The sequence below is a fragment of the Drosophila rhopaloa genome, unplaced genomic scaffold (assembly GCF_018152115.1).
Source record: "Drosophila rhopaloa isolate 14029-0021.01 unplaced genomic scaffold, ASM1815211v1 contig_178, whole genome shotgun sequence".
NCBI lineage: Eukaryota > Metazoa > Arthropoda > Insecta > Diptera > Drosophilidae > Drosophila > Drosophila rhopaloa.
In genome coordinates this window covers 659,256-673,051 of record NW_025335059.1, presented here as the reverse complement: position 1 = coordinate 673,051, position 13,796 = coordinate 659,256, and the positions used below count along the sequence as shown (strand labels likewise).

At 42.2% G+C, this 13,796-nt stretch overlaps 2 protein-coding genes and 1 non-coding gene across 9 annotated transcripts in view; all 3 read right to left on the bottom strand.

The window, feature by feature from the left end:
* Positions 1 to 1,218: 1,218 nt before the first annotated feature.
* On the bottom strand, positions 1,219 to 1,339 carry Trnal-caa. Its single transcript has 2 exons — positions 1,302 to 1,339; positions 1,219 to 1,263 (listed from the first exon to the last, which is right to left on the bottom strand). It is a non-coding gene; the product is annotated as a tRNA-Leu (tRNA).
* Positions 1,340 to 2,418: 1,079 nt separating this feature from the next.
* LOC108041859 (probable low-specificity L-threonine aldolase 2) lies at positions 2,419 to 5,389 on the bottom strand. 2 transcript variants are annotated; one of them, XM_017119916.2, is made up of 6 exons: positions 5,312 to 5,389; positions 4,720 to 4,930; positions 3,780 to 3,854; positions 3,302 to 3,710; positions 2,893 to 3,029; positions 2,419 to 2,839 (listed from the first exon to the last, which is right to left on the bottom strand). In XM_017119916.2, the coding sequence occupies exons 2-6, from the start codon at positions 4,925 to 4,927 to the stop codon at positions 2,520 to 2,522; spliced, it is 1,149 nt and encodes a 382-aa protein (XP_016975405.2). In that variant the 5' UTR covers positions 4,928 to 4,930; positions 5,312 to 5,389; the 3' UTR covers positions 2,419 to 2,519. The 2 variants fall into 2 exon arrangements, with proteins under 2 accessions (XP_016975405.2, XP_044314902.1); XM_044458967.1 differs by having other exon boundaries at positions 4,720 to 5,365.
* Positions 5,390 to 5,611: 222 nt separating this feature from the next.
* LOC108041858 (extracellular serine/threonine protein CG31145) overlaps positions 5,612 to 13,796 on the bottom strand; it is a 69,904-nt gene continuing 61,719 nt past the window's right edge. For 5 of the 6 annotated variants that reach the window (XM_017119911.2, XM_044459121.1, XM_017119909.2 and 2 more), the window contains 6 exons: positions 11,849 to 12,092; positions 9,372 to 9,380; positions 8,545 to 8,625; positions 8,221 to 8,333; positions 7,377 to 7,517; positions 5,612 to 6,852 (listed from right to left, as the gene is read on the bottom strand). In XM_017119911.2, the coding sequence (XP_016975400.2) occupies positions 6,654 to 6,852; positions 7,377 to 7,517; positions 8,221 to 8,333; positions 8,545 to 8,625; positions 9,372 to 9,380; positions 11,849 to 12,092 (787 nt within the window). In that variant the 3' untranslated portion in view covers positions 5,612 to 6,653. The remainder of the gene's footprint in view (positions 6,853 to 7,376; positions 7,518 to 8,220; positions 8,334 to 8,544; positions 8,626 to 9,371; positions 9,381 to 11,848; positions 12,093 to 13,796) is intronic. The other variant, XM_044459122.1, reaches the window with a different exon arrangement.

Sequence of the window (13,796 nt, the reverse complement as noted above, 5' to 3'; positions counted from 1 at the left end):
ATTCATCATGTATCCGCGCATATGAAACCCATTTGCCCCAACTCATCCAATCCTGGCAGACGCGGCACGTGCCATAAAGCGGCGTGGCCAATAAAGTCGGTGCCGTTCGGTGCGATAATAAACATGCTAATGCCCATTAAGAGGCGAGTTTGAATTGAAAATCCCCCGAAATTAATGCCAGTGTCGACGTAACGTGGCTTTAGTTAATTGAACATGTCGACCGTGTAAATGCATAATTAAATTACTTCAACTTTAACTAAATCGCACACACTGTTGGCCAGAAAGGTGCGCTTAAATACTTCATTAGAAGCAATTCATTTGTTTAAACGGCAGGGAAAAGAGCGTGTGCCACATAATTGAATGCACTACATGCTGCACATCTGTCTACCGGTCCATGTAATTACGTTAATTGGCCTCAAATGCTATTAAATGTTTGGAAAACACAAAAGGGATTGCAATTATGTCAAGAGCTTACACTAAAAATTGTTTAAAAAGGATGAATTATTGATAAACAAAAAGTTGTTCATTCTGCAATAAAATGAGGTATTTAGTTTACGCAGGGCCTATGATCTTTAACTGTGCAATTGCATTAAAGACGAAATTTTGTAATGCAATTAATTGACAATATTTTAAGTTAGTGAAATACCAAGAATATTTATTACTTCTAAGAGTGTTTTAAGTCTGTGTTTTATAGGAAATCACACTGTTTTTACTCTTAACGGAAAAAGTCAAATCACAAAAAAATTTCGCTAAACTTGTTCTTATGCAAAATTTATTTATTAAAATAAAAACTAAACTAGATTACAATCAGGAAAACAATTGATTTTTGTATAAAAAAACAAATTTGGTTCAGTCGAACCTCGAACAATTATTTCACTATTTATGTTCAATTTACATTGAACACACATTTGTGGAGATGCAGAAAAACATAATTCAAAATTCTAATTAATTTTGGCTATTATACTTATTAAAGAGAACGACACCATAAACAATGTTATCGATTACATTTTAGTTTTTAAAATTGATGCACTTAATCAAAAGCATAACAATATACATTTATACTACTTTTAATAATCTGGAAATTAAATTTTTTTTATTTGTTCCAGACAATGTGCTTTAAAAGAGTGTTAAAAAAATTAATTTCAAAATTTTCCCTGTTTAATTAATGGAATTTATTAAATAATAATTGAAAAAAGAAAGAAAAGTAAAAAAAGATTTTGTCAGAAGTGGGATTCGAACCCACGCCCTCAGAGAGGACCAGAACGCTCACACACCCTTCTGCGAAGGGCAAAGCTGAATGCCTTGAGTCTGGCGCCTTAGACCGCTCGGCCATCCTGACACGTTGCAATCAGCTGCGCAAAAACCCGCTCATAAGCTACGTCACTGAGTTCTGAGTGTATGTCGGGGAGTTAAGAGTTCCGTTATTAACTTCTGCTGCTAAGATACTATGATGATGATGATGGTGATGATGATGATGATGGAGCTGTGGGCTAAAAAGCAATACCGCAAACACACATTTTCACACCCGTCGTCGCATGTCTAAAAGCTATTTATAGACTGGCCTCCCCTCCTCCACGCAACTTACTCGTACCCTCTCTGCCCATCTCCCTCTCTCGCAAAGCTTGCGTGTGTGTACTTTTGGGGAAGAGTGAAAAGTGGCTCTTTAATGGGGGCATTGCATACTTTCGGGCTCAAATCGAGTGTATTTGTTGCCCGAGTGCAGGCGAAATTTGATCGAAAAACCTTCTATAATTACTTGCCATTTGGCCAGATGACTTTTTGTTACACATTAATCCCGTCCTGAATCTGCGGAGACTCAGGCAGACAAAGAGCAACTTTGGCCGAGTCAATTCAATTTCAATTTATCAAATGCTTCAGCAATTTCTCTAATTGAATTTCGTTTCATTTGGCGTAGCATAATTTATAAAATATAACATTTCAATGCCAAGCCACCCCGCCCCCTTTTGATGCCATTCACTCAGCCCGAAAGGAGCTCTCTAATCCATTGTATGGACCAAGAGACCCAGAGACCCAGGATCCCGGCCATCCAATCATTTTGAGCGCATTCCGCATTCGCCGGCTATAAGTTTGCTTATAAATCACAACTGTCCGATGGCTGGAGGATGGAGCATGCTCCAGGCTTTTAAATCGATGAGCACATCGCCGGATTGACAATAATATTTTAAAAATAATTTTATTATTTCATTCAGCCGGGCACTCATGCAGACACACAAGGGAAAACTTCTGGCAACGAAAGCGGTGGAGGAGGAGCAGTAGTTAAATGGGAGGAGTAGCAGCTAAATGGTTGGAGGTAGGAGTCCCAGTCCGGCAGGATGTCCATCAGCTTCGATGGAGCTGTGCCCGGTCATGCGTGAATGTAAACGCAGCTCGGACCCACTCAAGGAGCAATAATACAAATTTGAGCTTTTTCTTCGCTCCCTCTATCTCTTTAATTAAACGACAAAAAGCGAAATCTAATTGTGTTTGTCTTTCCAGTAATATTCAAAAGAATTCAGCGCCTATTCCCGGGGCCATCGCAGGTCGTACTGCCCAATGACGTACTTCAGCTTCCTGATGGCCAGTTCCACTAGCTCGTCGTCCACCTGGTGGTAGAGCACCAGACGGGCAAAGGCCCAGTCCCGGGCACAGGCCTTCACCACGATTCCGGCTCCGTTTTTACCCGTCACTCCGGCTGCCACTTCTCCGGACTCCACAATGCCCAGACGGTCGGCTAACTCACTGGCCAACAGTTTGGGCTGAGTTATCTCCACCAGAAGGATATTGCTCTGCACAGTCTCCAGGTTCACGGTGATATTCGGACTGTTCAGATCGAAAATGGCTGAGTGAGAAAACAATAAATATGAAATCCAGTTGGGTTTCCTTTACACTTGCCTTGTGCGATTTTCTTGGTATGCTCGTGATCTTTGGGCAGCAGTGGCACTACTTCATCAAGGGCTACTAGTCCTGCTGCAGCTAACACGCCCACCTGCCGCATGCCACCTCCCAAGGCTTTACGTAGACGATGTGCTCTTGACATGGAAAAACAAAGGTCATTAGTTTTATACCTATTTTATAAATTTCTCTAATTCGTAAAACAAAATGTTAAGGCTCTAAGGTTTTTTTCCAGCCCAGCAAATCTAATTTAATCAAGTGCTTTTCCAAAATTAGTATCACTTTTCCATTAACTAAAAATGGACTTAAGCTAAGAACCAATTTCCTCAATCGTAATAACGTGTAGGAGCAAATAAGGAAGTGGCTTGCTAGAAATTAGATACTCTGGCCGACGGCGGGGTAAACTCACTCGGAAATGAAGGCCTTAGAGCCCACCAGGACAGAGCCCACTGGGGCCGATAAGCTCTTGCTGAAACAGATGGAGACGGAGTCAAAGTCGCGGCAGATGCGTTCAACGCCCACGCCCAAAGCGGCGGCCGCGTTGAAGACCCGAGCTCCATCCATGTGGAGGGCAATGCGGGCGGACCCAGTGCCCACGCCCGGCTGTCGCACCAGAGCGACCAGCTCGTCCAGGAAAGCCAATGGGACCACCTTGCCGCCGCAAATGTTGTGGGTGTTCTCCACCACCACCAACGAGGTGATGGGCTCGTGGCAATCCTCGTGCCGGATCCTGCGGCGCAGCTCCTGGAGGCTGAAGGTGCCGTCCTGCTCGTTCTTCAGCGTGGCTAATTGGACGCCGGCCAAGTGCGAGGCGCCACCTAAACGTGATTAATGAAAACGCTCCGGAGTCAGTGGGCGGCAGTGCGTGCGCGGTTTGATGTCCTCACCTTGCTCGTACAGAAAGATGTGCGATAAATCGCCGACCAGGGCCTCCGCACCACGGCGATGGCAATGAACCATAACTGGGGGAATTATCAAGGGAAGAGTATAGAGTATAATCAAACATTAAACCACACGCAATTTTACCTAAAAGTCTGCACCCACTTTTAAAACATTAAGAGCCAGTATGATATTTCAAGCTATTGTTCAGTAAGTAATTCCCATTTTTATAGCTCTAGGCGAAAAATACTTAAGCTCGTCAAGATAAGAAATTGTTAGTATCAGTGGCGATCGCCACAAGGCATCACAATGTTTTATAATTTCAACAGAGTTGTACAAAGAACCATCATTATTATTTACATATATTCTTTTCTGTTTTTTTCCAATAAAATTTCATGGAATTCATAAATTTATAACTCGGACCAAAAAGTACCATCATGAACTTCACCTTTTATAGCTGCATACTTAATGAGCAAACCTCGTGAAAAATTAGCACAATCGTAAGTCTAAGTGCAGTTTCTTTTTGAATGAAATGCAAACTTCAAATTCCATTAGAAATATTAATTTGAGCGAATGCATAAATTACTCGAGATTGCGATGCCCGGAGCGGCTGCTCCTTGGGCTTACGTCCTTTATCCTTCTGTTTTTCCATTTCCCAGCTCGACTGTGGCACACGTCCACGTCTAATATTAAAGTCTATAAAAATTAATGTTATGTTTATGGGCGCCCTTAGCCTTTACGATAATGTACCTGATGCATGATATGAGCTCTGCTTTCTTGTGTTTCTTTCACCTTTTCTGTTGGCCCACCTTGCCTTTTGTAATCTGAGACTGGCCTCGCTTTAAACTAATAAACATAAGCGATTCCCCACTACGGAAATCCACTAGCAGGGACCCCCGACAATGAGCTGGGTTTATTTATGGTTGGTTTGCCATGGTTGCCACTCACTTGCCAGTAGATTTCCCATGGTGCCGCTGGGCACAAAGAGGCCCGCCTCCTTGCCGAAAATGGCCGCTGTCCGCGCCTCCAGTTCGTTGACGGTGGGATCCTCGCTGTATACGTCATCCCCGACCACTGCGGAGGCCATCCGGGCCCGCATCTTGTCCGTGGGCTGGCTAACGGTGTCCGAGCGCAGGTCAACAATGGAGTGGGACATTTTCTGGAAGTTGATTAGCTCGGATATTTGCATTAGGTGGGCTATGTTGATTTTCCTTCTTTGTTGGCCAGCAACCCCCGATGGAATCGTACACTCATTTACATTGAGACACGTCAGTTGCACTGCCTTAAATAATTGATATGGGCAATGGGCGATAGGCGGTTTGGGACCTTACACCAAATAGACAATCACTTCCCGACAGTCGCATAAACACTCGACATTGGAATGCGGCGCGCCCAGCGATTGCATAATCTTCTTATTATTTATAACATTTGATCTCTTAACGGAACACTTATATTCATTTAGATTTTAACAGTCTTAATTCAATTTGACAAAAAAGAAGTAAACGAATATACATAAGTAAACAACCATTCATCAACTCACATGGGCACTTAATTGATAATGCCCCTCGAGAACAAAAATCACACAACGTGCTCGTAGCAGAGCTATCAGAAAACTGACCCCAACAGCTGCTATATAGCCGGAATTAGCTTTTTGTATTCGTAGAGTGGTCTCCAGAAGTGCTAATACCAGAGAGCACTGATATTACTGTTCCCAATTGAGCAGCGATCGACGGAATTATGGGGAGAGCCAGAAATACTTACGCCATTCTCTTAAATCATCGGTAAGAGTATGTTATCTTCTCTGTAAAAAGACCGTTTAAAAATCACAACACAAATTAAATTCTTTGGTACTTTTTTTTATTAATTACATCTGAAATTTTCACTAAAATTTTACTAATTCTAACACAATTTATTTGTTGTCTGTCTCTTGGCCAATTAATGCTCTCTATCTCAACCACACAAGGTACAATTGAAAAACGTTACAATAATAAAAACAAATTTAACTTAGCTATGTACTCAATAATAGTATTAATTAATTTGTTAACAGTAGTTTTCTCTTCTCTTTTGTTTTGTTTCCCACATGGTGAAGTACATGATTCTCGTTGGAACTGATTGGACTAACTAATAAGACGATCCTTGAATCGGATAAAGCTACGCCTGATATCGATCATAAAGTTAGGTCAACTTACAAACTAAACTTGCAACAACTTTTCTTGAGAATGGTTGGGGTTGGAGGAGGGGGTGTTTGCATACGGGAATATGTATGCATTTAAAAGTAGTAGTAGTATATGTGAAAAAATTATAAATAAATATTTAGAAAATAGTTTCAATTTTTTAGTTTTTCTTTCAGTTTTAGTTCCTCTTGTTTATGTTTTATAGTCTTTTGAACAAGTTCCCTTCCGGCGCACGCTGGCAAAATGTTAAGATTCGCCCTGCCCTAGTTTTTACTATCTCGTTCAGGTTGTTTACACATTGTGTCTTTGTTTATTTTTGGCACCCACTGTAAGCGTACGATAGTGCTCAGTGTGATTTGGGTGTGCGATTGGGTGGGAGGTACTCAATTTTCATTGCCAATCGATGCTTTTCTAGCTGCCCGACAAACAATCTAGGTGAAAGTATAAACATTAGAGTGAATTCATTTCCGCCCTTGGCTCTTGGCCTCCTTCTCTCCTTTCTTTTTGGTATGTGCAGACAGAGCGACAGGGATTCCTTCACTTAGGACGTTGATCTTTTTCAAAGACCGATTGCCACCAACATTAATGCTAATTCTTTTGTTTTTGTTTAGTTTCAACACACGGGACACGCGACTAACAGCTAGGGGTTTAAGCTAATGCTCTAGGATGATTTGTGGGTTCACGTTCACTCTGGCCACCTCCTCATCGCTATGAGGAGAGGTCCGCCTCGGATCCGTCCACGTCGCCCGGCGGATTCCGCTTGATGCAGTCCCGTATGCTCTGCAGGATAATGCCGGTCCGCCGGTCCAGGGCCTCCAGATGCGGCTGCCAGAGGACCGGACTGACGGGATCCTGGCTCAGCGACTCGCTCATCAGCTGCGACAGCGGCTTGGGACCATTGTGGAACCTGCATGAGATTCGAAATATTTCATTTCAACTTTGCTAGTTTTTTATATTTGTTCTAAGTACATTAAAGCAGCCACAGATTATAAAAAATGCGAGCCAACGCTTAAAATAAAATAACGAATTAAACATTAACTGAAAATGCTTAGTTTGTAAAAAGATAATTATAATGTTAGTGACTGTTTGTATATGAATTAACTATCAAATACCTCTTTTAAGATAATTACATTGAGCAGAACTGTATTTAGTAATGATTAAATAACTCAATGTTTCTCTTCATCATTATATGGTTCAAATCTTATACAATAATCAAACAGGTTAATGAAGACATCACCTTAACAAAACACAATATGTATATATTTCGAGATATGTAATTCTCATAAGGAGAACTAATTATAATCATTCATAAACTTCATGTTAGGCTATACAATACTAAGCAGAGTGATTCAATTTTGCATGTTAAATAGTCATATTCAAAATAAGCCTGATGGACCACGTAGTTAATTCGTGATTCAATGCAATACTCACTCTAGCAGCTTGACGAGCGTCGACTTGCGTACCAGGCAGCACTGCAGCACGGGCGCCAGGATGGAGAGCTCATCGTGGAAGGGCCGCCCGAAGCCACGGCCGTGGTCCAAATGCAGGGGGAACGTCTCATTGCCATAGACCCTGTGAATGCAAACAAAAGCCGATCCAAATTAGAGTGAATGCGGCAATCAGGCAAGCCCAATCCCAAGCCCAAAACCCGCTGCCTCGCCTCGGCAGATTGGCGGCATAATTGCCTGGCAAGGAAAGTCAGAGGAGACCAGGCCAGGCCAGACCAAGCCAGACCAGGGCCAACCCACTATCAGGGCAGGTGTTAGCTGGGTGCCAGCGATGACATCGCCGTAAGCCCAACAAACGCTTTTGCATAACAAACAATTTAGCAGCAGGCCGAGCCAAGTCGAATGGCACCTGGCCACCTAGGAACCTGAGCTTCAAAGCATCCCGGCATCGATGATGTGGGGCGTTCGAGTGGTGGCGGCTTACAGAGCTGAGATGTTTTGCAACCTTTTGCTGGCGTGGTTCGGAAATATCTTTCCAGCTGCTGCATCTGCGACCGGTTGGCTGGGTGGCTGGTTGGCTGGTTGGCTGCTTGGCATGCAGGTGCTGGCATATCCCTGGCAAATGCAGGCGCTTAGGCGCACACGGGGCGCATACGTAACGCGCCAAAGACAGACTAAGGAGACACAGGCAGGAAGCCAACAAAGCCATGTGTGCGGAAATAAACCGATCGCATTAGTTACCATGCCAAGGACACACGATACACAGACGCATACACCATCGCACATCCGGCTTAACCCCACAGTGCCCGTGCACCCACAATACTCACTTGAATGTCTCGTAATGATGACGATCCATGTTGCCAGTGAGAAAATCAAAGACGGCCATGTCCATAAGGTCGTACAGCCGCCTGCCGTCATCGTAGGGTGGAATATCCCGGACCTAAGTGGATATTATGGGGGGGGTTGGGGAAAAGGGAAAAATCAAATGCAAAATTAAGCTGCAGCTCGGCCAGCAATGTCTTAATTAAGTCCGCTCCCTCCCCGCTACGACCACAATAAAAACATTTGCATTTCAATCGAGTTTAAATGCAAATTAAATAAAAGAAACCGCAGCAAAGGAGGGAGCAGGGCAGCACTTGGAGGATACATACCAGGGCACAATAATTGGCATCTGTCTCCCACTGGGCCTTCTTCCTTTTGTGGTAGGACCGTCGCCAGGGATGACGCCACAGCTGTTGGGGTAAAAAGCAGAGGAGGAGGACCGGAAATCAATTCGCATTCTTGCAGGCAACGAGCGGCCAACAGAAGTGCCCGAGGTATGCCTGTCTTAGCGGTTGCCATTCGATTGAAATTTACACTCTAAACTATTATTTTCTAACATTTTAGAGTACTATCTTTGAGTTATGACAACTCTGCAGTCGAGTGTAGATGTGTTCTTTTAAGAAATAACCGCCTCTTAAAATAGTGACCCCTTCTTCATAGGAATATACACAAATTATATTGTGTAAAATATATAAGCTATATTTTGTTAGAGTGTTTTGTTTAAGTATTCTTTACATAAAACAAACACTTTTAAAGACACATTAACAAAGACCTATAATTTTTCAAAATGTCCCAAGCTTTTTTTTAGCTAATTTTTTTCAAAAACATATGGGCTAGTCTCATATTTTTGGCCATTAGTCCTAAATTTGTAGATATTTTGGTTATGTGGGTGCCATCTCGAACATTCCCATGACAATACTAAAGGCGCGCAATCGAGTTCCCATTTTCTCGATTTAAAAATGAAAACTAAGGTTTTCCCTGAGTGTAATAATATTAATATTTCTTTATGGCTGCTTTCACTGTCTCTTTCGTGAATTCTTCCAACTGCAGGCAAAATTAATTTTGCTTAAATTAAATTATTTGCCCAGCGCTGGCCAAGGCAGGCAATAAAACTTTTGCGCAACGCCCGCGTTTTCTTTAGGCCACCGCAACTTACCTTCCGTCCCTGAGTTGCGGGGTCAGGGGTCAACAATAGCAACAACAACAAGGGGGGCAGGACAACAACAGCGGGAACAGAAACAGGAACAAGAACAGGAACAGGAACGGCAAAACGGGAGCGGGAGCAGCAACAAAAAAAATATATATATGAAATATATAAAAGAATTAAAAATGGGGGAGCGGACACACAAAAATGCATAATAAAAGCTCGACGCGTTGGGCGTTTTATGCTGAGTGGGCGTGGCGGCGACGGCGGCGGCGGAGTGTGTAATGACCGGAAGCGGGGTCCAAAAAGGGGGTTGGCTTATCCCGCGTTTTTCGCGGGGGTTAACGGTCCGAAGAATGCAGCAGGCGGTGCAAAGCAAAGCAAGGCAAACAGAAAGCGGAAAATGCAAACTGGGGGAAAAGCAACAAACTACACAAAAAAATGTGAAAGAAGCAAACATAAAGCAGAAAACTCAGGTAAGTTAACGCTGCCATGGTGACAGCGGGACGGGGTTTCTCATAGCGCTCTTTAGCTCCCCAATTCACCTTAGCTTAGTCGAAAAAAAAATGCATAAATCAAGCAAAATTAAATTTTATAAGAGCAGCGGGAAATGGAAAAGGGGGCAAAAAAGATAGAATGTGAGGCAAGCAATTTGCAATTTTTGTTAGCTTGCGCGTTAAATGCACTTGATAAATTCGTGGAACGCAATGGAAAAGCTTTAAGGTAAAATGACTTATATGAGAATAACTTCTCTAGTCAGCATATTGTCTAAGAATATATTCCCTTTGTTAATTGATTAATGTATCCCACGGATCGAAACAGTTAGTATTTAAATATGTATCCAAATATGTTTTAGTTACTGCGATGGAATGTTTCGTAAAGTTATTGCTTATAATAATATTACTTCCCATTTTAAACTTTAACTCAAGTTGCGTTCAAAAAAAAATTTAAGGTTTCTAAATGTATGTAATGATATGTATATATTATTCCGGAATTCCGGTGTAAGCATTTTTATTCTTTTCCATAATTTCAAACATTAGAAAGATGACAAATGATTATTAATTTGATTATGCAATGAAAATAATTAAAATAATACCGCGAATTTCAAACAAAATGTTTTATTACTTAAAATTCAATAAACTCACATAAAGATGATTGTATTTCCCTTTAATCACTGCAATTTAGTTACCCATAGAACCCTCGTAACTGAATTCCCAAGGCATTTAACAAGCGTGCAAATCAAATTTGCAACTTAATTAAAATTCTGTTCAGTTACAAAAAATTTGCTCGTTGTTTACAACGCAAGGGAAACAAAACTTAGCCAGGCCGGAAAAAGAAAGTAACAAGAACCTGAACAGCAAAAAGAGAGGGTTTCGGGGGAAATGGAAACAAAATAAAAGGGGCTGCGGAAAAAGGAGAAAGAAAAATGATCTCTTGTGCATAATTTACAGTTTTGCCTTACGCCAAATCTCAAGTATACACTTAACCATTTTCTACTTGTAAACTGTTTGGAGAGCGAGCCGCAAAAAAAAAAGGGGGGGAAATAAAGAGAATTATTCCTTTGAGGCTTCGGGCAGGGATACTAAAAAAATATATATCTATGTATAAAATAGACTAAAAATAAAATGCCTCTGCTGCCGCAAATCTGAGGGATGAGGCGGATGAACCCTTTTTATGGCCGCAACTCGCCAACTGAGACAGTCGAGTCCTGAAGTGGACAGGACTGGGCTTTAATTTTTCGGTAATTTGCATTTAAAAGCTGTTGCCGTTGTCCCTTTTTCCTGCCTGTTTTTTCCCAGCTTTTTTTTTCCGCCCACGCTCGTGTTTTTTCGGTTGATGGAGTGGACTCTAGAATTTATTAACGCCAACGACTGAGACCTGGGTTCCTGCATTTTATATTCCATTTTACGCTTTACCAGTGGCTGAAGAACTGATACAATATTTCTGCTCTTAATTCAACAGCCAAACGAACGAATGAATGAATGAAAATGGGAATGAAGTGGCTCGCTGGGGAGGGTAAAAGGTAAACGAGTCCGGCGCACAAACAAAGGATAAAAGGCATACGAAAACAACAAAAATTATGCAAATTAAAAGTGAGTTCTTTGGAGCCAGAGCTATTTAAAATTCCCTCTAAGCCTTAAGTGAGTTGTTTCGGGGCTCATGTAGTTCTACGAACTGACCACCGCCCCACAGGTCACCGCATAGGTCACCCCATAGTTCACCTGTTGCGAACACACAGCTTACAGACTAAGTAAATAAAGTGATTTGTTATTTGGCCACCCGCACGAAATTGGTAATGAAAGCGGGGCGGAGCATAAATTGTAATCTGGCGCAGTGTTGAAGCTGGTCGTGCATTAATCAAAAACCACTTAGCCAGGCCCACAGACATGATCCCATCCCACTGGCATGCGTGCTTGATGCTGGATGCTGGATGAAGTGTCTGCGACCTAGGTTATGAAAATGGATGGCAAGGAGGGGGGAATACATACCTTCCGATTGCCCGACTCAAAGTTGGGCAGAAAGGCGGCGAAGGAGCCCTCCAGCATGTCCGGATTGCCGCAAATGGCATGCGAGGTGTCACAATAGTACGAGCACTTGCCATGGAAACATAAATTCAGCGATGGCGAAACAAAGAACGTCTTCAATAAATTCTCCTCGGCCAGTTGATAAATTTCGGTCGTAATGTTCAGCGTACGTCCAGCCACGGGCATGGCACGGCGAAAACCCAGGATCCTGAAACCGGAGAGAGGCGCAGAAAAGCGGTTAACAAAATGCCGAAAAAAATTCAAGGGGAGAACTATAGTCGAGTGAACCGACTAGGAGATTCCCAGTTATAAATTACACCCAAACAGGTAAGCTATATCCAAATGAACATTTTAATTAATACCACATAAATGTATACCTAAAAAATATATCTACAATCGAGCAAAATCATTAAAGAAATGTAATATCATTTGAAATATATATTCGTTATTTTATTATTATGACAATATACCTCATTCCCTTACAGGTACCGGGTATGAAAAGAAACAACCTACGAAATAACAGCTCACCAAGGAAACTTTTTCTTAATGTTTTCGGGGGGCCGACAGAAAAAGACTGCGTGTGAAGCGGAATGCGTAATCAAGAATAAGAAAAATATTTGTGGACTGTTGTCAGGGAAATGGTTGGGAATAATACAATAAGGAAAATAACTCCTTGTTTATTTAAGGAAACCTAACCGCACAACAATTGAGCTAATTGAGTGAAACCCGAGCTGTATTTTCATCAATCAAATTGCGATGGCGAAGTAAAAAAAGAAAAGCCTTCGAATCAAATCAATGAATGAAGATTTCAGTAATCTTTCCGACGAGTCACGGTTAATCTTATTCGATCTGAAAGGGTTCACATGAGATTTATGGCGGCGGCGGACTCTGACCAGAAAATATTATCGAAATTATTTGGCAACATGAAGCATGTTCATTGTCTGGGGGTCGTCGGCAGCCCGAGGTCAGTGGGAAAATGCCGTAAATTTATACCACCCACTCACTCCAGCCCCTCCATCACACACTCCACTCCATTAGAGGGCTGACAGGCCGAGTTGGCAGAAGTTTGCCAGCCTGGCAGTCTAGGCAATCCAGGCAATCGTGGCCATCCTGGCAGTCCTGCCAATCGACAGGAGAGTTGGCCAGCTCAAAAGGGGTCGGCATGTGCGTGCTTTTGGCAGCCACAACAATTACACAAGTTATGACGCCTTATCTAAATTCAAAAATCCCCCGGCAATTAACCTGGACGTCAAAGTTTTGTCACAGGCAAGCAGCAGCTGCTAACTATGCAGACAATTCCAGTCTAAATTACGGCAGGACATGTCAGGCCACTTGGCCGAGTTAATTAGCCATGAAAGGGCGCAGATAGCCGGGTTGGCAGGGTTATGTGGCCACATCATTTACATGAGCCGGCTCGCCAGCTTTTTGCCTTCTGAAAAATATTCTTAAATATCATTTAATGGCGCCATTTGGCCTTGGCCTCCCCCAAACGGATAAATGTATGGACATTTTTTATTTTATTTGCCCGGCCATCATAAATAATGAACATAAATTGACTGCGGTCTGACCTCAGCATGTGTATGTGTCCGGGTGTGTGTGAGGATTATTGGGATTCTAATCGCAGAGGGTCAGGCATCCAAAAGTGTTATAAATTTGAATACCGAATGTCGGCCCAGGGACCGGTTCACATGGCCGACAAATTGGTTAATTTGATTGCTTTGTCATGCACTAAAAAAACGAATAACTTTCAAGGGGTCATAAACGTGAAATGTGACTGTGAAATATATTGAACACATTTCCCAGGAAATGTAACCATTATCGAACCTAAAATTGTACATATTAGGTATCAAACTGCCAAATATTTATATTCTTTTTTAAAGGTAGCTTAATGGAAGTATGAATATTGCCGCTT

Bases quoted from the DNA above. Each gene is read 5' to 3' on its own strand.
- LOC108041859 (XM_044458967.1), bottom strand. From the start codon at position 4,960: ATGCAAATATCCGAGCTAATCAACTTCCAGAAAATGTCCCACTCCATT. The intron at 3,855-4,719 runs GTGAGTGGCAAC...TAATTCCCCCAG, and splicing joins CATGGGAAATCTACTGGCAA to TTATGGTTCATTGCCATCGC. The intron at 2,840-2,892 runs GCAAGTGTAAAG...TTTCTCACTCAG, and splicing joins TACCAAGAAAATCGCACAAG to CCATTTTCGATCTGAACAGT.